The 27,586-nt window shown below is 43.0% G+C and overlaps 1 protein-coding gene across 1 annotated transcript; it reads left to right on the top strand.

The window, feature by feature from the left end:
- The first annotated feature begins 160 nt into the window (after positions 1-160).
- Positions 161-26,918, top strand: LOC112844046 (coxsackievirus and adenovirus receptor homolog). Its single transcript, XM_025903469.1, has 5 exons — positions 161-330; positions 20,624-20,962; positions 22,594-22,932; positions 26,020-26,358; positions 26,593-26,918. The coding sequence occupies exons 1-5, from the start codon at positions 249-251 to the stop codon at positions 26,757-26,759; spliced, it is 1,266 nt and encodes a 421-aa protein (XP_025759254.1). The 5' UTR covers positions 161-248; the 3' UTR covers positions 26,760-26,918.
- The last annotated feature ends 668 nt before the right edge of the window (positions 26,919-27,586 follow it).

Below are 27,586 nucleotides of genomic sequence, written 5' to 3' on the forward strand. Positions count from 1 at the left end.
AGTGTTGGCTTTGTAAAAGTATTTATAGCCCATGGACCCAATTAAGAGTTTGATTTTGAAATGCAAATAGACAAACTAAAATACATTATTAACATCTGTGCTGCCTGCCGACTATGTGCCACGCAATGGTAAGCTCCTCCCTCAGTGGTAGTATAAAAGTAAGAGCTGCTCGAGATCCTGCAGCAGTTTTACGGTTTACAAATGCTGTAAAGTTGGATTAAAAGAATATACCAGCGGACTCCATCTATATGAAAGCGAGAATGGTTGGAATAAAAACTGCATCACTCTGGACTCTGCTGTTTATCTGCCTGCTGGCTGCTGCTGGTCAAGGTGAGTTGCTGTCATATACTGTATCAGAGGTTCCCAAAGTGTGGGCGGCACCCCCTAAACACGGCGCAGAGCCATTGCAGGAGGTGGGGGGTGGTGTGTGTGTGTGTGTGTGTGTGTGTGTGTGGGGGGGGGGGGGGGGGGTATGAATTTTAAAAAAAAGAAAAAAGAATGCTTGGACACTGCTAGCATAATGGAGAGGATTTTGACGGGGCTCCCACACAAACGCAAAGCAGAAGATGAAGCATCATCAAATATGTTTCCAAACCAACTTCCTTCCAAGCCAAAAACTAGAAAATATATTTAAATATGATGAAGCATAGCTTGCCTTTGGCTTCACCTGCACAAATGAAAAGGTATCCCCGTAAGAATTAGTTTTCCCTCCATCGGGAGCACGTGCTAGGCTGTCCAAATCATGGACAAACGGCATCCCACATTCTGGATTTTTAGTTAACAAACACTTCTTACTTCTTGACTAACTACTCTTGACATTTTGAAGATAACAGCTCTTTATACAGTAAAGTTAGAGTGGGATACAAATAATGTTAGGCTCATCCTGCCACAATTTTTTCCCCCTGTCCAAATCATGAACAAACAGTATCCCACAATTGTTTATGTTTTTGAACCCATTTTGCACAGAGAGGCATTTTCTGAACAATGTATTGATAGCAATGTTGAATATTATTACACAGGAAAAACTTCTGGCCCTGCTGCTGTGTTTATCAAGTAGCTCATACACAGCATTCTCATTCCCAATGGGAATAATACAGACAATTTGTCATGGCCCGAGGCATATCATAGTAACACGAAAGGCAACCCTCCCTGTCCTTATGAAACTCTCCGCATTCTTAATGGAAGCAAATACAAAGCCGGAGTTATCTACATTACCATTCAGTTCAGTTTGTGGGTTACAAAAGAAAGCCTAAGCCAATTTATTGTTTTTACGTGTTATCAGACAGATTTTTCACCAAACCGATCCCTCTGTAACTTTACTGTACATACATCTCTCTCTCTCAGACAGACAGATAGATAGATAGAATGTAAATGTAAATAATTTAATTATGACAGAGAAGGAAGGTTATGAAAAGGTTAAAATGAATTTTGGATAGGGTTAGGGGAAGGAACACACACCAGGCATGTGTGTTCCTTCTTTTTCCCTTCAGGCTTAGAGGGAACATGTTCTGCCCGGTGGTGTAGGGTCCTAATTACCCCAAGTTTGTGTTCCAGAGGGTGATGGGAGTCAAAGAGCAGGTACTGGTTCGTGTGTGTGGCTTCTGGTAAACTTTGATGTTGAGGTTGCCATTCTCTTCAATGTGCATCATGCAGTCCAGGAAAGGCAAACAGTTATCCTTTGTGTCTTCCCTGGTGAACTTGATATTTTCATCCACAGCGTTAATGTGCGAAGTGAAGGATTCCACTTCTTGTGTCTTGATTTTGACCCAGGTGTCGTCTACATATTTGTACAAGTGGCTGGGTACTCTCCCTTTGAAAGAGCCAAGAGCCTTTCTTTCCACTTCCTCCATGTAAAGGTTGGCTACAATAGGTGACACGGGGAAGCCCATGGCACAGTCATGTTTTTGTCTGTAGAAGCCCTCGTTGTATTTGAAATATGTAGTGGTAAGGCAGAGGTCTAGCAGTGTGCAGATCTGATCGGGTGTGAAGTTGGTCCTGTCTTCCAAGGAGCTGTCTTCTTGTAGTCGTTTTTTCTATGTCCACTGTGAGCGACCATCTTTAAACAGAGGCGGTGGTTTACGACACCAATTGTCTGCCATCTATAATCCAGTTTTGAGTTCCCTCCCCAGACGCCTTAACGCCCACTCACATCCTGGGCCATCTGACCTCAGGAAATCAAATGATAAGGTGGGGCCAGGTTTCACAATGAGCTCACCCGAAACCCTGGCTAATTGGGACCCACACCCATTTTCACACCTTGGCTCAGGCGATTAGAGGATCATCAGGGGGTCCTTTTTTCCCTCTTTGAGGGGATACTCCAACTAGGTTTAAATCTGGGACTCACCACCATTTGACCTTAGAACTGAAGAAGCTTCCCGGATGAGAGGTGAAACGTTTTCAAGCAACTTAAAGAAGTCCAGACGCCTTTCTTTGCAAACTCCTTTGACTACGATGACCTGGATGACTGAGAACCTTCACAGATGTATTGGATGCTGTTGTTGGGGGTGGGGAGGAGTGAGCATGGTGAGTAGAGGAGGTGTGAAGTGTCTGAGGTGTCAGAGGTGGAACAGCAGTAGTGGGGGTGGGTAAGTCTGCAACCGATGTTGAAGACTGCCTCGTGGATTAATCAAAAAGAAAATGTATGAGCTGTGATAACTGTTTATGTTAAAATGAAGAGTAGACTGATATATGAAATATTCATTTATTGAGTGAGAAAATCAGACCATGTCATAACTGCTTTAAGTCATACAGAATAGATATCAGAGCCTTAAACAGGCTGACTTCTGCTAAATGGGTAAACTGGGCAGAAAGTATACAAACACATAGATCAACTTACCTCAGAATATATAAAGCATATAAACAATTACAGCAATATGATGCAATAAACACAGCAGTGCTACTAATCCAAAATACTCAAAGCTTCATAGAACTGAAACAAACATTTATTTTTAGCTCCATTCTGCTGCTGATACATACTTTAGGTTTCTGAACGTTAAACTTGTTGCTGCCTTTCATAGTGTGTAACTTGAAGGCCCTGAGTACTTTCTCTCACACTGAAAACACTGGAATGATAAGATTATTTGAACATTACCTAATAAGACTGATTCAGGACAGACAATTGGTTATTTTAAACTTGTCTATCAGTCCTTCACAAACAAGGAACAGTCTGTCTATTCTCCCAACCTGTCAGCTGCTGCTGGCTCTTTCTCCTCCTCTTCCTCAAACACTGCTGAGTTTGTCCTGGTGGATCATCAGGATAAACTCAGTTGCTTTAGTGGAGGTGCGGCCGCTTGTTGAGGGGCTAGGCACGTGAGGTGGAATCCCATCCCCGATGCATGAGAGTGTACACACCAGGCATAGGTAGATTGCACAATTAAGATTTCAGTGTGAAATTGGTGGCACCCTTGGGCTCTCCTCTCTGTACGTTGCCTCCTCAAGTGGCCAGTCTCCACCATTTTGTTTGGTAATTTATGAAGCTGTTATTGTTCTAGGGTAGCATCGTGGCAGCGAGCCTGGTCATTTTAATCATTGTTGTTAATAAAGTGTTTTAATTAACCGTCTTGCAGTCTCAGCCCTACTACCTTAAGAACTTTTCTGATTTTACAGTTCTATACTTTCAGTAGTTTTTCTTAATAAATTTTGATTTGTAAAATTGATCTGCCTCAACTCTGCTGTTAATAACGAACATGTGGGCTATGGTAGCTAGTGTAACATTTACATTGGCTATAGACATCTTTCCTGGGGTGTAACCCTCCCCTCAGGTGGCATTGTCAAGATCCCTTAGTTACCTTCACTGGTTATCCCTCCTTCGCGCATGTCACATACTGGGTTAAGGTAGTCAGCGTAGAGTCCAGTGAGACATGATCAAAGTCCCCTGATATTAAAAGAAGGGCTCTTGGCGATTGCGTTTGCAGTCTGCTAACCACAGAGTGGAGAAAGTCACAGGCTGAATCCGCGTTAGCCGAAGGGGGGGGGACATACGCCGTTATCGTGATAACATGCGAGAATTCTCTGGGGAGGTAGTACGGACGCATGCTAACGGCTAACAGCTCTGTCACTACCCGATCCGTACCGGAAACCCGATCGGTACCCCGCATGCGCGAAAGGTGTCTACTTCCGGTCGAAGCGTTTTACGATAGCTACCGGTCAGAGTATCTGTTAAGATGTTAAGAATAATAAGTATCTCTTAAAATGTTTCAGATAATGAAACTTTAATATAATGAAGACAAAAACAAAAAAATAAAAAGATAGTTACGGATCAGGACTCCCCGATCCTTACGAGATCATGTTTAACCTCAGTAGTGAAATCTCTATTAATAAAAATAGTGTACATGTACATACCTTAATAAAAACAATCAGGTGAGATGTTAGAACGCTTTTATTTTTATTTTAGTGGACACTCAATACAATAGACAGCTACAGGGGTTTGGGGTTTGTTTAACCAGAGTAACGAAAAGACCGCGGGTTGAAAACGATGTGCTGGGAGTCCGCTGTTCGCGCCGGCTCTAGTGATCCTCGACCTCTATCTGCTATGGAGCTTGCGGGTCACAGACGCCTCGAAAACATCGGAGCGCGTTTGGAAATATATGATATCTTGATAAATCGAGCAGATATTTGAAGTTTACACAGCTACATTTGTCACAGTCTGGCGGGGGGCAGACTGTATGAAGTGCAAAAAAGGACCCACAATGCAGACTTCCAAGGAACAGGGAGCCAAAACGTGAATGTTAACAAAAAGAGAGCCGTTTAATAAGGCTGGTAAAAAGGGCACAAAGAAAGGGAAAGGCAAACTAAAGTAAATTAACATCAACCTAAACTGGGAGAACTAAATAAACAACAAGAAAAACCTAGACATGAAACATGGCATGGAAAACGTGGCATGAACACAGACGACCTAACAATGACACACTGAAAACAGAGGACTTAAGTACACAGGAGGTGATTAGGGGAAGTGGAGACACATGGGGGAACAGCAGACACTAATCTGACATAACGAGACAAAGGAAGCAAAGTAGACTACGCTGACATAGGACACAGACCTTCAAAATAAAACAGGAACATGAGACACAGACAAGACAGTATAACCTTGATGACATAAGGCACGCAGCATGAAACACATAAAGGGCAAAAGGACACTAATACACAGGGGTAGAAGACACAAGGGGAATCTAAATAAATAAATGAACTTAGATAATCTAATGAACTTCAAAATAGACCATGAATATCAAAATAAACTCAAACTTAAAACGCTGGGTCAACAGACCCAGGAACGTGACAGAGCCCCCCCTTCAAGGGCGGATTCCAGACGCCCTAAACCATGAAAAAAGGAACAACAAGAAAATAAACATGAAACAAAAGCAAAACAACCCACCCAGGGCGGGTGGCGGGGTCCAGGACGGAGGGCCGGAAACAAAACCGCAAAAAACAAAGAATCTGAACCACTAAGTCCAAATACAAGAGTCCGAGACCCTGATTCAGGAGGGCGACCATGGTCTCGGCAGAAAAAGAGTTCATGGCGAAGTAGTTCAGGTGGCCGACCTGGAGGCCGATGGCACAAGAGTCCAAAGTCAGGCAGATCAGGGGGCCGTCCTGGAGGTCTACAGCATAGCAGTTCATGGTTCATTGGTTCAGGGGGCCGACCATGTGGAAGGTGGCCGCGGCGAAGCAGGTATGGGTGGCCACACTCGGGTGGCTTGGCAGGCGACCGGCGGCGATGTGGACGAGTCCTGTCGGGCGGCTTGGCTGGCGGCCGGCGGCGACGTGGGCGTGGACGAGACCTGTCGGGCGGCTTGGCTGGTGGTCGATGGCGTAGACAAAACCTCTCAGGTGGCTTGGCAGGTGGTCGACGGTAGTGTGGATGTGGACGTGACCCTTGGGTGGTTTGGTGGGTTTCCGTGGACAGGCTGTTTTGACAGGCCCCAGAAACAGCCGTGCTGGACGTGGACGTGGCCTGGCAGCGGATGTAGGGAGTGGTGGACATGGCTTAGCCGGCGAGGCAGGACCAGGCGTGGCGTCGACCTCTGGCTGGGTCGTGGCCGGCGAGACGAGCAGAGGCGAGGCGTCGACCTCTGGCTGGGTCGTGGCCGGCGAGACGAGCAGAGGCGAGGCGTCGACCTCTGGCTGGGTCGTGGCCGGCGAGACGAGCAGAGGCGAGGTGTCGACCTCTGGCTGGGTCGTGGCCGGCGAGACGAGCAGAGGCGAGGCGTCGACCTCTGGCTGGGTCGTGGCCGGCGAGACGAGCAGAGGCGAGGCGTCGACCTCTGGCTGGGTCGTGGCCGGCGAGACGAGCAGAGGCGAGGCGTCGACCTCTGGCTGGGTCGTGGCAGGGCCAGGCGAGGCAGGACCAAATAATGGCGCTGCAGGCGACTGCATGGAAACTACTGGTGGTAGCGCTGCAGGCGACGGCGTGGGAGCCGCAGGTGGTGGACCAGGTGGTGGCGCTACAGGCGACGGCGTGGGAGCCGCAGGTGGTGGACCAGGTGGTGGCGCTACAGGCGACGGCGTGGGAGCCGCAGGTGGTGGCGCTACAGGCGACGGCGTGGGAGCCGCAGGTGGTGGCGCTACAGGCGACGGCGTGGGAGCCGCAGGTGGTGGCGCTACAGGCGACGGCGTGGGAGCCGCAGGTGGTGGCGCTACAGGCGACGGCGTGGGAGCCGCAGGTGGTGGCGCTACAGGCGACGGCGTGGGAGCCGCAGGTGGTGGACCAGGTGGTGGCGCTGCAGCAGGTGTGGCAGGATGCTGGACGGGCTCGGCTGAACCTCCAGCTGGCGCGACAGGACCAGGCGACGTGTTGTCCTCAGGCTGAGGCGTGGCAGAACCAGGCGAGGCAGGGCCAGCAGGTGCGGAGACCTCTGGCTGAGGCGTGGCAGGTGGCGGCATGGCAACCGCAGACGGCAGGGCGGTCTCTCCAGAACACTCAGCAGGAACTGATGGCGGAGTGGGATCCGCGGAGTGCTGGAGTGGTTCGCCTGAACCCCCAGCAGACACTGGAAGAGGCTGCACAAACTGCCCAGTGACCCCCATGGAAGCAGCAACAGGCTCTTCGGGGGGTCCAGAGCAAACTGAGTCCTCCAACTCAGCCTCTGGATTCAACCTGGCCTGGGTCTCAGTCCCACAGGGGCTTAGCTGAGCCTCACGGCTAGCATCTCCATTGAAAACAGTCCTATAACTTGACTTTCTTGAAGCAAAGTTCGTAGCATGATCAATACACAGGGATGCTAGGTAATTGTGCAGAGGGATAAGATGTTCCGTGGAAGACTTGGCTGGTGATTTTTCAGTCTTAGTCATTTCATAAACATGCCCATGAACCTTTAAGGCAGTGTTTGTTTCAATATTCTCCTTAGAAAACACACGTGGATTCAGAATATAATCACCCACCTCATGCTGCTGTGAGCCGTGGTGACGACTTGGACGCCGCCTCCTCCTGGAAGCCGTGGTTGTGGAGGCCGGCGCCGCTACGGCCGAGATGAATGTAGGGCTGGAAGCAGCCACCGGTTGAGGTGAGGAAAATGCAGCACTTGTCTGCTGCAGTGGTGACACAGGCATGGACACAGGTGAGAGACTGAATAAGCCGACTCGTACTCCAGTAGCCGGCGAAGGAAGAGCTGCGTCACAGAGGGGCTGGAGTAATTTAGCCTGCATGCTGGGGGGCTGCTGCTTTGGCAACACGGTGCGGACGAAGCCTTGCAAATCTTCTGACAATCCCTCCGTGTAAGTCGGGTATGCAGACAGAATCCGGTCCAGCTGAACTCTAACCGAGTCCTTCTCACTCTCCTGCCTGCACGCAGAATAGATTTTCCACTGTCCATGGAGAATGGTAACACGAGCGCTGAACTCCCAAAAATCCTCACAGATGTCCGCTGGGTCCATTCTGGTCAGGTCGTTCTGTCACAGTCTGGCGGGGGGCAGACTGTATGAAGTGCAAAAAAGGACCCACAATGCAGACTTCCAAGGAACAGGGAGCCAAAACGTGAATGTTAACAAAAAGAGAGCCGTTTAATAAGGCTGGTAAAAAGGGCACAAAGAAAGGGAAAGGCAAACTAAAGTAAATTAACATCAACCTAAACTGGGAGAACTAAATAAACAACAAGAAAAACCTAGACATGAAACATGGCATGGAAAACGTGGCATGAACACAGACGACCTAACAATGACACACTGAAAACAGAGGACTTAAGTACACAGGAGGTGATTAGGGGAAGTGGAGACACATGGGGGAACAGCAGACACTAATCTGACATAACGAGACAAAGGAAGCAAAGTAGACTACGCTGACATAGGACACAGACCTTCAAAATAAAACAGGAACATGAGACACAGACAAGACAGTATAACCTTGATGACATAAGGCACGCAGCATGAAACACATAAAGGGCAAAAGGACACTAATACACAGGGGTAGAAGACACAAGGGGAATCTAAATAAATAAATGAACTTAGATAATCTAATGAACTTCAAAATAGACCATGAATATCAAAATAAACTCAAACTTAAAACGCTGGGTCAACAGACCCAGGAACGTGACAACATTCTCGCTTGAAAATAACTTAAAAGTTTATTTTGTGACCCAGAAAGAGTAATATTTAAAAGTTTTTAGCCCCGCTCGTCCGCCATTGCCGCGTTTGAGTTTTGGACGAAATGCATTCTAGGATATTTAGCTGTACCAAGTCCACAAAAGTCACCACCGATGTATGCTCGTTAAAACGGGCGGAGCGAGAACACATCCGGGACTTTTCCGCGTTCTCGGCTTGATGCGTACTTTGAATTGGAACAGTACTTGGTCTCCGACTGATGACGTACCACGAGTAGGGATGGGTATCGAAAACCGGTTCTTGTTGAGAACCGGTTCCCACCGTTTCAATTCCCTGGAATTGTTTGCCATTTTTGCAAACGATTCCCTTATCGATTCCAGTCGCCCCGAATGACGTCACCACGTTGCGGAGCGTCATGTACCTGGCAGGAAACACGGCGCCTAAGCGGCTCAAACGCTCAAAAGTTTGGTTATACTTTACGAGAACGGATGACAACAGGGCAACTTGCAATACTTACAAAGTAGATATTTCATTAAGGGAGGAAACACTACGAATATGCAAAAGCATTCGCTCACAAAACACGCGATAACCTTAAATGAATGTCGTGTTTTTAATTCCGCTCCGGACTCGTGAATCTCAACCCAGCAGCAGCGGTAACGTTTGCACGTCCTGTCCCATTAATGCGGTGGGTAAATAATCAACTAACAGTGCATATTATGTTAGCGCAATCTTCCTTATTACAAAACCTGCCATTACTGTGCATTTAGGAGACCATGATGAGAGAGACAGACAGAACTTCAATACACAGCAGTATATTCACAGTTTAAACCACATATTTACATACACTTTATGGAAAACACACGAACATCTTTTACTGTACAACATCAATTTAGAGTAAACTTGTTTTGTTTTGGATAAATAAATATTGAAATATCTTTTGAATTAGTTAAATGTCAGAATAAAGAGAGACATAGCTGTCTATTTATTATCACTTTTATCAAATTTAGGAGTACATATACACTAAGTTTAGTGTTAATTAATAAGAAAACTCCAGACGATTCCATTCTGAGCTGAAGAAGCTTCTGATAGGTTAGTAGAGTCCATGTGAGTAAATTGGTGGCACACCTGTGGATGCATATAAGGCAAAACACAGAGCCTGTTTCTTTGACATGGGGAAATCAAGAGATGTCAACCAAACCACCAGGAAAAGAATTGTGGAGCTCCATAAGTGTGGCTCAATTTTGAATACAATTTGGTGCCATTTACAATTAAGAAATACAGATAGTTTCTCTCTTTACTCTTAAAGTTAACAAATATGTTTTTATATTTATCACTCTAAAAAGAAATAAACATTTAGACTGATTTAATGTTACAATTAAAAAAGTGTTTGTGTTTTGATCTGAAGACTATGGAAATATCTGGTTTCAACTGTATATTTGATGATTGTCAGCACAAAGAGGGAGAGAGAGGAGCAGAGATGGAACAAGAGCAGGTGAGACACACATGTTAGTCAAACGGTTGTTTACCAAAAGTATCACCGTATCATAGGTCCTCGTGTATCTCGTACCTAGTGTTTCTTTTTAGGTTTGTTATTTTTCAAATTCTATATTCAAGTTATGCAGGCTTGTTTGCACAACAAGGCTAAATAATTATATAAACTTTTCTGAATCTAAATAGTGTAATTTGGTAGAATTAAAAAATAAGTGTAGTGCAGGCAGTAGCGGTTTTAGATACGGGCGACACGGGCGGTTGCCCGGGGCGGCATCGTGGTGGGGGACTGCATCACGGGCATCGGCAAAAAAAAATTAAAAAAAATGCTCGTACTCATGCTGCCCCGACGTAATGCCAGCGCATATTGGGAATGGCATAGGCACCGATCGGTTTTCTATCGCCTATTTGCTGGGAGTAAGGGCGCCCTCCGTTTGTGAGGTGCGCGCGCATGCTGCTTGCGGCGCAGAGAGGAGAGGGCGGGGCGGCGGGAGATTCTCTCGAGCTGCACCTAATAACCAACTCGCAAAATAAAACAAAATAAAAACAAACCAACAAACACGAAAACACCAGACATTATGATACAGACCAATGTTTTTTCAAAATTCTATACACGAAAAGTGAGCGTGAGAGCCCTCGGTGCACCTGCTTGCTGCTGAAGTCAAAGTAAACTTGTCATCTCCGCTACATACAGTCCAGTATATAGAGAGACGAGATGACGAAGCTCCAGTTACAGCAGTGCAAGTAAACAAACAATATATATAAGAAGAGTAAGAAAATAAATATACGTTTTTGGACTAGGGGTAAAGGGATCAATAACAATCTAAAATTTATAATTGACAGTTTGATGATATAACGTCTCACACACAACCCGTCGAAAGGTGAGGGGCCCTGCTGCTTCCAAATAGAGCACATTTCATTCATAATGATGTAAATCCAAGTCCATTATGTATTCATGATTTGAATCCTGGGTTGTGTGAAATCTCAGAAATGCACCCTAGACAAAGTGAATCTGTGAACTAAGGTGTAGGTCTGTTAGGTTATGTTGTGGTGATCCTCGGGTTGAGGGATGGGTGTTCATGTTGGAGTGCAAAATTAAAACCACTGGAAGATGGACAAGAAAAGTTCAAAGCCATCAGGTCCTCAGTTTAGAAAAAAGAGAAAAGAAGAAGAAGAGAAACAAGCAAAAGATACAGGTAAGCAGATGTGTCATTGGATAATGGCAGGTCATCCTGAAACAATCAGAATCAGAATACTTTATTAATCCCTAAGGAAATTATGTGCGTTACAGTTGCTCCAAGAAAAAATGGTAAAAATAGCAACAGTAACAGATTAAACTCCAAACAATACATTATGTTACAGATTTTAATATTAATATATATATAATAATATAATATAATATAATATATAATATAAATAATAATATATAATATAATAATTATAAATATAATTATAATAATATAATATACTATTAATATATTTTAATTGTAACTGCAATTTGTTAATTAACCGATTCGCACTACAACCTGGTTTGCCTCTTATCTGTAGTTATTTTTATTTAATTTAATAACTGTACAGTACTCTGTTTATAGTAACCATTGTCCATATGTAAAAATGTAAATATCTAAGAAAAATTGTGTATGTTTCTGTTCTGTGTCCTGTATACTGTTTGTTTCTATATGTGTTTTCTTAGCTGCTGTTACAACCAAATTTCCCCATGTGGGACAATTAAAGGATTATTCTATTTTATTATTCAATTCTATTAATTAGTCATTGTCAGTTGTTGATTTGTCCTCTTCTCATTGTATGAAGAATTATGATGGCTGTTTGGTAGCCGTTTGCATACAATGCATACTCTCTCTCTCTTCATATGTGTGTACAACAGTTTTATGTTAATGTACAATCCTTAAAATGTTTTGTCTGTGTGTGTGTGTGTGTGTGTGTGGCGGGGGGGGGGGGGGGGGGGGGCAAACAGGCTAGGTCTGTCTTGGTTAAATCCAAAGTAGTCCTGATTATGAACTCTTGTAGTCCTGTTTTAATTCCACCATCTGTCATTCACAAACACTGCCAGTCCCCCTCGTTTCCTCTTACAGCTCTCTCTCGTCCTGTCCGCCCACAGCAGCTGGAATCCCAGTAGTGTCACGCTCATGTTCGGAGATAGTGGTGCTAGCCAGGACTCCATTAGCATCATGATGCTACATTGCCGGTATTGTGCCAAAAAGTGACTGTCTGCCAAAAACTGATTTCCTGTATTTGCCAAAAACTGATTGCTCCTATTTAAACTGCTATAAAGTAACTTGTTGGGATACTATGTTAAACATATGTCAAATGCATCCCTTATGGATGACATAAAGTCATCTTGAGCCACAAACAACATTTGTGTAACGAGGTTGAAGCCGCAATCAGTTTTTGGCAGTGACTTTTATATGACCTTGACTTTAACATTAAAAATGTCTTTTGTAGGAGTAGGACTCATGTCAAATGAGTCAGATGATCCACTGTGTTGTAGGGTTGGGTGATATGTAAAAACTTTCCAACCGGCAATTGTCAGTCCAAGAATGAGTGATAAATTCGCGCATGCGCAGACTTTTTGATGGGCGCGGCTACAACACAGAAGAAGTCCACACATGTATGAACTAGTGATGTGCGATACTGCATATTTTGGTATCAATCCGATACCAAGTAAATTCGGGACAGTATCGCCGATACCAATACCGATATGATACTTTTCAATAAATGAGGTGGGTGCCTCATTGAATTGCTAAATCGCTATTTTTCATGACCTTATGTGTTTTTTGTGATGTTTCCTTTGGTATTATTAATTAGTTAAAACCCAAGACATAATTAAGAGAAATAATTTATTTATAATTAAATAAAAAATGTTTTATTATTGTGGTGGGTCGCGGTCTGCGATGCCACTGCAGGTGAGATGGACTCACCTTCACTGCATCTACAATGATGATTCGCCAACTTAAAACCTGTGCGCTGCTTGTGCTGTTGTTGTTTTTGGTGTTGATGTGTACAGCGGGCAGCAGGAGGGCTGCGGCCGTTGAATGCCGCTACTGTTACAGCAACCATGTGATCACTGTAATGGTGGACAGCGCGCGACTCGGGGTGAGCCAGGGGCTGGCGCGCCAGCGGGACCTGCCAAGCTGGAGACGGATGACGAGGTGCTGTGATGTGTTCTGTGATGTTGCTGCAGGTTTGGTGGTGGTGATGTGTATGGCTGCCAGAGGGAGAGGTGAAGCCGTTGAATGTACTGTTACAGCAACTGTGTGGTTATTGTAAGAATGTAAGACTAAATAATGCTGTGAAGCATGAAAATGCCTTCGAGTCTGCCGTGGTGGCGATCTTTTTTTTTTTTTTTTTTTTTTTAAATCTTAAGTGCATGCAAAGCAGTAAACAAATTAAAACAAATACTGTTGATAAACTATAATACAAAAATTACAATTAAAATTCTCAACAACAAAAACAAAAAAATATAATTAATATGTAAACAACTTAACAACCCCCAAAGTGTCTAAGTCACGTGACGTGTCAGTGCAACACCGAAACATAAGAGTGGGGAGCAAAGTGTGCCTGCTCTCCGATGACACAGCACTATTATTTTTTTTTCTGTTGACTGCTTCTATTAGCTCCATCATTATTAGCAAACTTACTCATGGTAAAATAAAGAAATAAATTGCCCTTGTAAAAACTATTGACAATGGGCTCAGCCTATCGTTGATAGTCAATATATTCCTCCAATCGCCCAACCCTACTCAGGTCTCTAGACTAACTTTTTACCTAGGTTGCACTGGTGCGCCTAAATTTTTTTCTTAGGTGCGTAGATTTGGTTGTGGCATTGGTGGGGATGGATAATTCAACCACCGAACCCAGACATGGACTACTGGTGCCCCACACAACAACTCAATGTCCACTATGTGAATGAGCCAAACACATGCCTTCTCCTCACGTTAACTGAGATAAACTGCTGGCATATTTGTTTTACATCTATACTGTCCAGTCTCTCCTGGTGGACATGACATACAGCAGCATTGTTCAATCTCATTTGAGTCATTGTTGACCTTAGCCATGTTTTTAGTCTTCTGAGGGCACTGAAGCTTCTTTCAGCCTCAGCTGAGGATACTGGGATGACTAAAAGCAGCCTGACAAGGCTTTCAACCTGATCAAACAGACCCCTAACCTCCACCGGCATTCCCCTAATGATAGTAGACACTTCTGTACAAGATGTAAAGGTATATTTGGATCTGAACATGGCTAGCTGAACCTTTAGACTCTGTCTGTTAATTTCTGGGTAATGATCAATAATGCCATCCACCTCTCCAGTGAGCAGAATTTCCTCCAGTTTGTGCAAGACACCTAGATCTGGCTGGTTGAACCTCTCCTGAAACTGAACATCAACACTATCCAGCACTTTGTAAAACTGCTCTCTAATGCTCTTCAGGTGACTTGGGAGTGTGCTGGCTAGCCCCGCCAGCATATCGTTTTGGTGGCCATCTCTGGTGAGGAATCTGAATGGGCTCAATACCAAGGGAGTTCACCATTTTCACTGCTTTGTCAAACATCTGATGGAATCTTTCTTCATTTCTTTTCAACTGTAGAGTGGATCTGACACACTCTATTGAGCATCTCATTCCTGCAATGGTTGCATTCCTTTTTTGCAGGGACTTTTTCAGACATTCTAGCTCCTCAATAACTTCCAATGCCATAAGAAGTCCTAGCACTGTTCTGCCCTTTTGAAACCTCTCATGCAATCCATTTGCCCTAGCACTTGTGCTAGATCCAGCTGCTGCCATCTCCTCTAAACTAGTCAAAATACTGTCATACTGAGACAGCACTGCTTTGATAGCAGTTCCCCTTACAGTCCACCTGGTTGGGCAGAGGGGTCTGAGTAATACTGATGGTCCCTCTGAATCTGCTGCAACTGCTGAAAACATAGCTTTGAATCTTCCAGACTGTTTGCATAATGACCCCAGATCATGTACCCACTCTAAAGCATCACTTATTACAGAACTAGCCTGACATGCAGCCTGTGTAATTAAGTTCAGGCAGTAAGGCCTACAATGCATGTACAATGCCAGTGGCTGTTGTTTCTTCACTTCTGCCTGAGCACCTGATTAAGCTCCTGACATGTTCGCAGCGCCATCATAGGTCTGACCTCTTAAACATGACATCGGCAAATTCAGCCTCAAAAGCACATCCACAGCTGTTCTAGCTATCTCCACTCCAGTAGTTCCTGAAACCTCATATAAGCCTACAAAAACCTCATGTGGAACCAGGTCCTCATCCACATATCTAAAACATATGGACTCTTGCTCTCTTCTTGTGATATCTTGAGTACCATAATGATAGAGAACTGCAGGGCAGATAGAGACTGGATAGTTTGAGCAATATTTCTGACAATGCAGTTTCCAAACAACTGCAAAATCTCATTTTGCACTGGTGGAGCGGTATAGTCATGACAAGGGGTCAGCCAGTCAGAAAGACAGACATCATCTTTGGCTTTATATTTTAAGTGCTGAAAGAGGTTACCATCTTCCTTGCCATGTCCTCGCAGTGCCAGACCCTGTCTGATAAGAAACTGCATTGAACCCACAATGCTTTGTAAGCAGTGTCTGGCATTTTTCTGTTGTTTTGACCAGGCAGTTGATAGTTGTGAATTTATTGGAGCTGCTTCTTGAGCGCTAACTGTGACTGCATGGAAGCGAGGGCTCCAAGAGTCCGCTCTCCCATTGCCCTGGTCTTTATTATATACACCAGTGGGTGCGTTTGTTCATTACATTGGAATGTGGATGTTTAGGTGTGTGTGTGTGTGTGTGTGTGTGTGTGTGTGTGAGGTCAAGATGTGACCCCGTGAAGACTTCCCTAAACCTGCTGGTCTGGAAAATCCAGCAGTTCATCTACATGTAAAAAAGGCACTTAGACTCAAACTGACATAGCTATGTTTATCCTACCATAAAACAATAAAAGAAGGTACTCCCTTTCCCATGCTCCTAGGATGTGGGGGTGAATGCCAGAACACTCTGGAGAGGAGTGAACGCACCCCCCTCTTCATGCTACACAGACCTCCTAGGATGAGACATTCTTTCAATATGCCATCAACTATATACTTCTACACACAAATGATTACATGCAGTATTCTACCATAAGTAAACTTATATTATTAAAAGATTATACTGACTACTAAGTACAATATTTTCCATTGACAGCTGTGCACAGGAGATGTCCTCGCAATCTGTCCGATTTGGAGGTTTTTTTGCAAAGAAGAGTGAGCAAATATTGCCACATCAAGATGTGCCACGCTGATAGGTTGTTACCCAAAAAGACTGATTAGTGTGATAAAAGGCAAAGGTGCCGCAAAAAAGTATTAGTTTAAGGGTGTGCATATTTGTGCAACCAGGTTATTTTAACTTTTTTATTTTATTTTTCCCCTTTAAAGGTTTCTGTTTGTTTTTCAGGTGCATTGTCACATAAAGGTGGAAGAAGTTTTGGAACTATTTGACTTGCTGTTATGTTTTTTACATGACAAAAATCTGGCATTTGAACATGGGTGTGTAGATTTTTTTTATAGCCACTGTATATGTGTTCTATCCTCCGATTAAAATTATTATTATGTGCTTGATGTGCCTCACCTTTGACCCTGGCTCTTCCCCTCTGACTGCACTAGGACATACTGCCACCTGATAAAATAACACACTAATTCATGCCATATAAAAAGTGAGACATGTCAATTCAGATTCTTTGTCAAATATACACTAATGAATCAATTTACATCAGCAGCCTAACAACTTTCATGACAATACTAGTTATAGCACCAAATCATCAGTCAGTCACCTGTGACCTCGCCTCTTTACTTCTGTCCGAGCTACAACATGGCAGAGCTGCCTCTGTCACCTGATAAATAACAGTGACACATTCCAGATACATGCAATCACACACGTGCTTCAAATACAGTCATGAACCAACAAGTCATCATCCAATTCCACCTGTGATCTTGCATCACCATTGCTCTCTGAGCTCTGTGTTGGTTCTTCTGTCACCTGAAAAATAGGACATACATGACAATAAGAATAAAATGTGTAGCTGCTTCAGTGTTTCTGTCAATTTGTGCAGATCTTGACTCATCAGTAATGTTTGTAGGGTGAGTGCATTTTAAAAAAAAAAAATGTGCAAACTGCACTACAAGGTAAAATATTTGCAAAATCATGACTACCTCATGATATTTTGTCTCAAAAATTAACCCTATGAATATGTCAGTGCCATTAGGATGAAATTGTGTCACCAACATTTTAACGTTAGACATATAATTTTAACAGCCTCTGTAAACTAATATCCTGGCTTGCTCGAGGCTGCCGTTTTCTCTGACAGTTTCAATCAAAATTATAAATGCTACTCTGGGAGACAGAGGTAACTAATAGTGCTGCCTGTTGTGCAGTTAGTTTCCAAAACACGTTATTCATGGTTACATACAATTTTAGACTGATGTGGGCCAAAGCCTAGCATAGCCTGTAACGTTATTATGACGGACACATTTTATGAGTGAACTTGACTTTAAGTGACTTACAGGTTTCTTAGAAAAATACCTTCGTATATCGAGGTTCTTCCTTTTTGCTGCCATCCTCCTCTCCTCCTTGCAGGTCCTTGCAGTGCTGCTAAAACTAAACAGAGCTCCCTGACAGGCACAGCCAATCACATTGGCCACATGAGGTAGAGAACGTAATTTAACGCTTTCTACACCGCTGGGTGAATGAGACGTTGACAGATCGTTTTTTCCTTTCTATCGGGTTTGTTTTTCTTTACTCGACGAGATCAAATTATTGGTGGGGACAATTCAATAATCGCTGGATATTGGTGGGGACGTGTCCCTTCCGTCCATGCCAAATCTACGCCCTTGGACATATAATGTGTTTTCTTGATACACTGCTGCTTTTTCAGCGTTCAGAGATTGATGGCTCTGTGTCAGAGCTGGCTATGAATTTCAGACGGATCAGGCCTTATCAAAAAAGTAATCAATCGTTCTTTTCATTTTTTTCTCATTACCCACAGCTACGTCCCCTTCTGTCAGGCCCAGGCTGCTCACTAGGGCTGGGCTGTTGCTCCTGTCCCAAGCTTTCGCTCCTCAGCCTAAATGGCTAAAGAGAATATTGTCATCACCACGACGGGCGGCCAGCAGACAAGCAGAGAGGACACCCAACTTTGTGAAAATAACTCAAGAAAGGAAACATATGATTTTCAAATTGATACCATAATTGTATCTATTAAAATGTCAAAAAAGTTCATTAGCTAGATGTTAGCTGGACGTGATTGATAAATAAACATGAACAAAAATGTGTTTGCCATTTCTGATGTTGTTGCAGGATGAGGTCAAAATGACCCCTGCTGCCAGTTCAAGTGTTAAAATGACATTTGGAGCGACTGAATCATAAATAGTGTTGTTATATCCAAACTACAGCTTTTATATTTGAGAGTAACTGCTAATTATAGTCATAATGTAACAGTGTATGACAGAGGTCTATTTTTAAGCACACAAACAGTGAAGTGCGTGTGGTCATTCTCTCTCTCCTAATAATAATTTAGGCATTATTTTAAAAACACAATCTAAATGAATGTGGAGAGATCCACAACCTTAATTTCATTTGTCCCATACAAAGAATATCTCATATCCTTCTGCATGGACAGAATCACCACTCAACTTATTTAATGACTTTACCTCAGAAATAAGTTTTATCACTATCAGCCAAGAAAATAAAAACAATAAGTTAATTTAAATGCGATAAAGATTTAACACATCTGGCTGTCACTGGCACACTGCTGGCACTATGAAATTCTCCAACACACAGTTGGCTCATAAAACTGCTCTTGCTCTTGATGAAGGCGGTTGTACTTTTCTCGTCCTCCTCCTCTCCTCTCCCTTAGCTTCCCTGCTTAGCCTCTTGTGTCCTTGTCTAGTCTCGTGTTTTTTGTATTACTTTTCCCTGGAACACTCTCTCACAGTCTGTTCTCTAAAACCTAAAAGAGAATTATGGATTTGATCAACTGGTCCCTGAATGTAGTCGACACCCCTTTCTCGACGAGAAGTTTGGGCTTGGGTGAGCCTGATTGCTGAAGATATCTACCTATTCAGAACCATGATAACAGGGTTCTTGCTGATCGGAGCTGGCTTGGCCCTGGCTTATCGAAGAATTAAGGAAGCGGAACCGGCTGTTCAAACCCCCACAAGGCTGCCCGCTGGGATTGAAACGATGGCACGAGGCGTGAGTTTCTCAAAATGGGTCATTGAGTGCAGCACGGATAAGATCTTGGAGAACCGCACGGCTGCCGTGAATACTCAGAACAAGACCTCTGAGTGCAAACTGGATTACATCTGGAGGGGCTCGCTCGGAATAACACCTCTGAGCGCAAATTGGATCACATCTTGGAGAAGCTCACTGCGGTCGTGAGTTCTCAGAATCGGCTCTTTGAGCACAAGAATGACAACATCACGGAGCGTAAGTCTGATGACATTATGGAGAAGCTCACGGCTCTCCAACGGGAGATTGAGAGACCAGTGTTGGACTGTTAGAACAGCTTTGAAATTCATATGAGTTGTTCGCACTAAAGTTAAAACCACCATCACTTCATGCGGATACCCCTTCGGTGCCAGCTGCTGTCTCAAGGCTGGAGCTGAACAACAACACCCTGATAACGACTGTGTTGAGACTGTTCTTCCCATTCTATGCAAGGCCACCTGGGTTGGCTGGAAGACTGTTTACTTAGCCTGGCAGGGCGAAGGACACTGTCTCAGCTGAACTCTGGACACATACACACACACGCACATAGACATATATATACATGCAGACATACACTCATCCCCCCTCCCCCTCCAAACGCCTTCGACGCTTATTCCCTTCCAATGCTGACGGTGGATCATGGAGACCAGTGCATAGGCTGCAGGCCCAGATGTACTGTCTACATCGGCTGTCTCTCACCCTTTACCCACCCCTGTTGCTTGTCATGTGTTTCTTTGGTGTATTAAGAGTTTTTTCATGTGCTATGTGCAGAGGTGTTTTTTTTTTTTTTTTTTTCTGTTCTCAAACTGATCTCCCTGTTGGAGCTCAGTCTGGGGGGAGTTATTTTTTTCTCCTTATCTTTCCTCATGTGGCGCATTTGCCATTGTTATACCTCTCTGACCTGTCTTCCCCATGTGAGGTTTCTGTAATGTATGTATGGTCGGAGGGTAAGATGGCGCCGCCATTGCGTGCAATAGGTCGGCAGCCTTAACATGAAATTTCCCCTTGTGGGACTAATAAATGTATATCAAATCAAATCTCTTATGATTTCCTTTTTCTATTTGACTGCTTCTTTTATCACAGGTGTTTGAAAACAACCATATTTGCTGTTACACAGACTCAATTTCAGGATTTTCTGAGAGCCATGATACTGATAATTCCTCTGGGTGTAGAAAATGCACTAAACATCACAGTGTGCAAAATTCTACAGTACTTCCTCTGATTCAGTAGAAACCAGTGATCTCTCTGCAGGTCTGATTGGCTGCTGGAGAAGTGAACAGTTGCATTTGGATATTTTTAACTTCTCTGTTCTGTGTTGTTTCCTCTTTTAGTCCAGAAAACCATCACAGCTGAGTCTGGAGACACTGTCACTCTGCCATGTCGAGCTCCAAACAACAGACACATCACAGTTGTAGACTGGAGGAGATCTGACCTGACAGATAAATCTGTCCTTCTCTACCGGGACAATAAAATTGTTTCAAATGAGCAGGATCCATCTTTTAAGAACCGGGTGGCTCTGCAGGATGTGAAGGATGGAGACGTGTCTCTGATCCTGAAGAATGTGACAACTCATGATACTGGAATATATGAGTGTCGTGTTGTCCAACAGACAGAATCACACCGCAGGAAGAGAGCTGTTGACCCCATCAGCAGCAACTACCTGAGAGTGGGTGAGTAGAGTTGAGTGTGTGTGTGATCAGAGGTGAAGCTGCTTCCTGGTTGTTGATGTTTGTTTCTAAAGATGTTGTTGATGAGACTTTGTAGAAAGCAAATGAAGAGAGAAAGCCAGAGCAGAACAGAAGGAAAAAATAAAGACCACATAGAAGATTCATGGATGTAGTGGTTGGTGTGACAGAGGACGATGCTGGGGATAGGGTGAGATGGAGTCAGGTGATCCACTGTGTCGACTCCTAAAGGAAGCAGACAAACAAAGAAGACAAATCTGTAAAATGCTCGTCTAGCTGTTAATTTCTAGTTTCACTTATTTTCCCAGCCTTCTGTTGCTCCTGTCCCACGTTTTTACTCCTCAGCCTAAATGGCTAATGGGAATATTGCCATCACCCCAACGGGCGGCAGACAAAGAGAGAGCACACACAACTTTGTGAAAATAATTCAAGAAAGTAGGACTGTCAAATTAATACCATAAGTGTATCTATTAAAATGTCAAGAAAGCTCATTAGCTAGATGTTAGCTGGACGTGATTGATAAATAAACATGTAGGAAACTGTGGTTGTCTGTATAGAAGACAATTTATTTTTAACTTTTCCTAACCTTCTTTCTCTGTAATAATTCAATAATTTCAATCTGTTGGCTGATATATTTTGTCTTATAAGTTCAGTTTATTTGTTTATTCTAATGTGTATTTGAACTTTAGGATCTGTAATGACATGATCTCAATCATTTATCAAATTAATAAACCCTTTAAAAAGATCTTAAATGCTTGTTTTGATTAAATCTTAATTGAAATTAGAAAAATCCGCTGAAAATGAAAAACTTCTTCATAAAATGATTTGTTTGCCATTTCTGATGTTGTTGCAGGATGAGGTCAAAATGACCCCTGCTGCCAGTTCAAGTGTTAAAGATGACATTTGGAGTGACTGAATCATAAATAGTGTTGTTATATCCAAACTGTAGCTTTTATATTTTACAGTAACTGCTAATTATAGTCATAATGTAACAGTGTATGACAGAGGTCTATTTTTAAGCACACAAACAGTGAAGTGCGTGTGGTCATTCTCTCTCTCCTAATAATAATTTAGGCATTATTTTAAAAACACAATCTAAATGAATGTGGAGAGATCCACAACCTTAAGTTCATTTGTCCCATACAAAGAATATCTCGTGTCCCTCTGCACCACTCAACTTATTTAATGACTTTACCTCAGAAATACATTTTATCACTATCAGCCAAGCAAATAAAAACAATTAATTTAATTTAAATGCGATAAAGATTCAACACCTCTGACTGTCCTGAAGCTCTACTATGAAATTCTCCAACACACAGTTGGCTCATATGACTTCCTTTTTCTATTTGACTGCTTCTTTTATCACAGGTGTTTGAAAACAACCATATTTGCTGTTACACAGACTCAATTTCAGGATTTTCTGAGAGCCATGATACTGATAATTCCTCTGGGTGTAGAAAATGCACTAAACATCACAGCGTGCCAAATTCTACAGTACTTCCTCTGATTCAGTAGAAACCAGTGATCTCTCTGCAGGTCTGATTGGCTGCTGGAGAAGTGAACAGTTGCATTTGGATATTTTTAACTTCTCTGTTCTGTGTTGTTTCCTCTTTTAGTCCAGAAAACCATCACAGCTGAGTCTGGAGACACTGTCACTCTGCCATGTCGAGCTCCAAACAACAGACACATCACAGTTGTAGACTGGAGGAGATCTGGCCTGACAGATAAATCTGTCCTTCTCTACTGGGACAATAAAATTGTTTCAGATGAGCAGGATCCATCTTTTAAGAACCGGGTGGCTCTGCAGGATGTGAAGGATGGAGACGTGTCTCTGATCCTGAAGAATGTGACAACTCATGATACTGGAATATATGAGTGTCGTGTTGACCAACAGACAGAATCACACCGCAGGAAGAGAGCTGTTGACCCCATCAGCAGCACCTACCTGAGAGTGGGTGAGTAGAGTTGAGTGTGTGTGTGATCAGAGGTGAAGCTGCTTCCTGGTTGTTGATGTTTGTTTCTAAAGATGTTGTTGATGAGACTTTGTAGAAAGCAAATGAAGAGAGAAAGCCAGAGCAGAACAGAAGGAAAAAATAAAGACCACATAGAAGATTCATGGATGTAGTGGTTGGTGTGACAGAGGACGATGCTGGGGATAGGGTGAGATGGAGTCAGGTGATCCACTGTGTCGACTCCTAAAGGAAGCAGACAAACAAAGAAGACAAATCTGTAAAATGCTCGTCTAGCTGTTTATTTCTAGTTTCACTTATTTTCCCAGCCTTCTGTTGCTCCTGTCCCACGTTTTTACTCCTCAGCCTAAATGGCTAATGGGAATATTGCCATCACCCCAACAGGCGGCACACAAACAGAGAGCACACCCAACTTTGTGAAAATAATTCAAGAAAGTAGGACTGTCAAATTAATACCATAAGTGTATCTATTAAAATGTCAAGAAAGCTCATTAGCTAGATGTTAGCTGGACGTGATTGATAAATAAACATGTAGGAAACTGTGGTTGTCTGTATAGAAGACAATTTATTTTTAACTTTTCCTAACCTTCTTTCTCTGTAATAATTCAATAATTTCAATCTGTTGGCTGATATATTTTGTCTTATAAGTTCAGTTTATTTGTTTATTCTAATGTGTATTTGAACTTTAGGATCTGTAATGACATGATCTCAATCATTTATCAAATTAATAAACCCTTTAAAAAGATCTTAAATGCTTGTTTTGATTAAATCTTAATTGAAATTAGAAAAATCCGCTGAAAATGAAAAACTTCTTCAAAAAATGATTTGTTTGCCATTTCTGATGTTGTTGCAGGATGAGGTCAAAATGACCCCTGCTGCCAGTTCAAGTGTTAAAGATGACATTTGGAGCGACTGAATCATAAATAGTGTTGTTATATCCAAACTACAGCTTTTATATTTGGGAGTAACTGCTAATTATAGTCATAATGTAACAGTGTATGACAGAGGTCTATTTTTAAGCACACAAACAGTGAAGTGCGTGTGGTCATTCTCTCTCTCCTAATAATGATTTAAGCATTATTTTAAAAACACAATCTAAATGAATGTGGAGAGATCCACAACCTTAATTTCATTTGTCCCATACAAAGAATATCTCGTGTCCCTCTGCACCACTCAACTTATTTAATGACTTTACCTCAGAAATAAGTTTTATCACTATCAGCCAAGCAAATAAAAACAATAATTTAATTTAAATGCGATAAAGATTCAACACATCTGGCTGTCCTGAAGCTCCACTATGAAATTCTCCAACACACAGTTGGCTCATAAAACTGCTCTTGCTCTTGATGAAGGCGGATGCACTTTTCTCCTCCTCTCCTCTCCCTTAGCTTCCCTGCTTAGCCTCTTGTGTCCTTGTCTAGTCTCGTGTTTTTTGTATTACTTTTCCCTGGAACACTCTCTCACAGTCTGTTCTCTAAAACCTAAAAGAGAATTATGGATTTGATCAACTGGTCCCTGAATGTAGTCGACACCCCTTTCTCGACGAGAAGTTTGGGCTTGGGTGAGCCTGATTGCTGAAGATATCTACCTATTCAGAACCATGATAGCAGGGTTCTTGCTGATCGGAGCTGGCTTGGCCCTGGCTTATCGAAGAATTAAGGAAGCGGAACCGGCTGTTCAAACCCCCACAAGGCTGCCCGCTGGGATTGAAACGATGGCACGAGGCGTGAGTTTCTCAAAATGGGCTCATTGAGTGCAGCACGGATAAGATCTTGGAGAACCGCACGGCTGCCGTGAATACTCAGAACAAGACCTCTGAGTGCAAACTGGATTACATCTGGAGGGGCTCGCTCGGAATAACACCTCTGAGCGCAAATTGGATCACATCTTGGAGAAGCTCACTGCGGTCGTGAGTTCTCAGAATCGGCTCTTTGAGCACAAGAATGACAACATCACGGAGCGTAAGTCTGATGACATTATGGAGAAGCTCACGGCTCTCCAACGGGAGATTGAGAGACCAGTGTTGGACTGTTAGAACAGCTTTGAAATTCATATGAGTTGTTCGCACTAAAGTTAAAACCACCATCACTTCATGCGGATACCCCTTCGGCGCCAGCTGCTGTCTCAAGGCTGGAGCTGAACAACAACACCCTGATAACGACTGTGTTGAGACTGTTCTTCCCATTCTATGCAAGGCCACCTGGGTTGGCTGGAAGACTGTTTACTTAGCCTGGCAGGGCGAAGGACACTGTCTCAGCTGAACTCTGGACACATACACACACACGCACATAGACATATATATACATGCAGACATACACTCATCCCCCCTCCCCCTCCAAACGCCTTCGACGCTTATTCCCTTCCAATGCTGACGGTGGATCATGGAGACCAGTGCATAGGCTGCAGGCCCAGATGTACTGTCTACATTGGCTGTCTCTCACCCTTTACCCACCCCTGTTGCTTGTCATGTGTTTCTTTGGTGTATTAAGAGTTTTTTCATGTGCTATGTGCAGAGGTGTTTTTTTTTTTTTTTTTTCTGTTCTCAAACTGATCTCCCTGTTGGAGCTCAGTCTGGGGGGAGTTATTTTTTTCTCCTTATCTTTCCTCATGTGGCGCATTTGCCATTGTTATACCTCTCTGACCTGTCTTCCCCATGTGAGGTTTCTGTAATGTATGTATGGTCGGAGGGTAAGATGGCGCCGCCATTGCGTGCAATAGGTCGGCAGCCTTAACATGAAATTTCCCCTTGTGGGACTAATAAATGTATATCAAATCAAATCTCTTATGATTTCCTTTTTCTATTTGACTGCCTCTTTTATCAAAGGTGTTTGAAAACAACCATATTTGCTGTTACACAGACTCAATTTCAGGATTTTCTGAGAGCCATGATACTGATAATTCCTCTGGGTGTAGAAAATGCACTAAACATCACAGTGTGCCAAATTCTACAGTACTTCCTCTGATTCAGTAGAAACCAGTGATCTCTCTGCAGGTCTGATTGGCTGCTGTAGAAGTGAACAGTTGCATCTGGATATTTTTAGCTTCTCTGTTCTGTGTTGTTTCCTCTTTTAGTCCAGAAAACCATCACAGCTGAGTCTGGAGACACTGTCACTCTGCCATGTCGAGCTCCAAACAACAGACACATCACAGTTGTAGACTGGAGGAGATCTGGCCTGACAGATAAATCTGTCCTTCTCTACCGGGACAATAAATATGATCCAGATGAGCAGGATCCATCTTTTAAGAACCGGGTGGCTCTGCAGGATGTGAAGGATGGAGACGTGTCTCTGATTCTGAAGAATGTGACAACTCATGATACTGGAATATATGAGTGTCGTGTTGACCAACAGACAGAATCACACCGCAGGAAGAGAGCTGTTGACCCCATCAGCAGCACCTACCTGAGAGTGGGTGAGTAGAGTTGAGTGTGTGTGTGATCAGAGGTGAAGCTGCTTCCTGGTTGTTGATGTTTGTTTCTAAAGATGTTGTTGATGAGACTTTGTAGAAAGCAGCTGGTCTGAGTGATGTGATCAGAGTGCAGTAGATAATGTCTGACAGCAGTTTGAAGAGGAAATGGATTCTGTTCTGTTCTTCACTCATCACCTACCTGACAGCTGACACCTCACACCTGTTTCTCACCTGCAGGTCAGACAGGAGGACACACAGAGGATGGATCTGTTGGACGTAAAGTCACTCTGTCAGTTTCTGCTGTGCTTCGTCTTGCTGCTGTTGTTGGTTTACTGAGCTACATAAAACATAAACAACAGAATCAGGATCCATACCAGCCTCCTGCTGAACAGCAGCAGCTCTGATTTGTTTCCAAGCTATCCACAGTATAACTGCGAGTCTCCTGCTGCTGTTTCAAACTCTCAGTGCTCTCATCAAATTCAGGGAAAGAAAGATAATCTGAATTTGTTATTTTATGTCTTCACAAACACAATGACTTGTACCACATTAACTGATATCACATTTGTTAACCCTTTAAGATCTACCATAGAACCAAGTCCGCCAGACCTTATATTATATATTTACATGCTGTAGTGCCATTTTTTGGAGCATTTCAAGTTGCTATACATCAATACAACCATTATAGCCCAAATTTTAATAATATGTATGCATTAAGTGCATAGTGATTACATAAATTGCAAAAAAGTGCAATAAACTACAAAAAATTGAAAATCGTTTTTGTTTTTTTTAACATATATTTCTAGTTAGAGAAATTTAAGAAGCTTATCCCTCAAAACTATAAATACAAAAAAGTTGCACAAACTAGTTTCCCACCACAGGAAATTTATTTTAAGTGTCTTCATAGTTTATTTTTGAAATACACCAATTTTCATATACTGCAGGAAAAACGAAAATAAATATTATTTGCAAATTTGCAAAAAAACCAGCATATGCATCAAAATAAACTATTTCCAGCAGTGCAATATCAGTCCTAAGCATCCCAGAAACGACACAGAAAGTCATAAAGTCAAACATAACTTTTAAAAACACCAGTATAGGGTCATAAGGGCACGATGGTAAAAAACTACATTTCCTACAAAATGACGTCACTTCCGGTTTCGGGAACGTCATGGCGGACATGCGATAGTTCACGCTGATGGACGTAGGAAGTGTTTTGAACAGCTGATCGGAT

The sequence above is a fragment of the Oreochromis niloticus genome, linkage group LG3, assembly GCF_001858045.2.
Source record: "Oreochromis niloticus isolate F11D_XX linkage group LG3, O_niloticus_UMD_NMBU, whole genome shotgun sequence".
NCBI classification, from domain to species: Eukaryota; Metazoa; Chordata; class Actinopteri; order Cichliformes; family Cichlidae; genus Oreochromis; species Oreochromis niloticus.

What these genes read in the sequence shown, in the direction of transcription:
- LOC112844046 (XM_025903469.1), top strand. Translation starts at nt 249, where the DNA reads ATGAAAGCGAGAATGGTTGGAATAAAAACTGCATCACTCTGGACTCTG. An exon ending in GCTGGCTGCTGCTGGTCAAG is followed by an intron (nt 331 to 20,623) that starts GTGAGTTGCTGT and finishes TTCCTCTTTTAG; the next exon opens with TCCAGAAAACCATCACAGCT. An exon ending in CAGCACCTACCTGAGAGTGG is followed by an intron (nt 26,359 to 26,592) that starts GTGAGTAGAGTT and finishes TCTCACCTGCAG; the next exon opens with GTCAGACAGGAGGACACACA.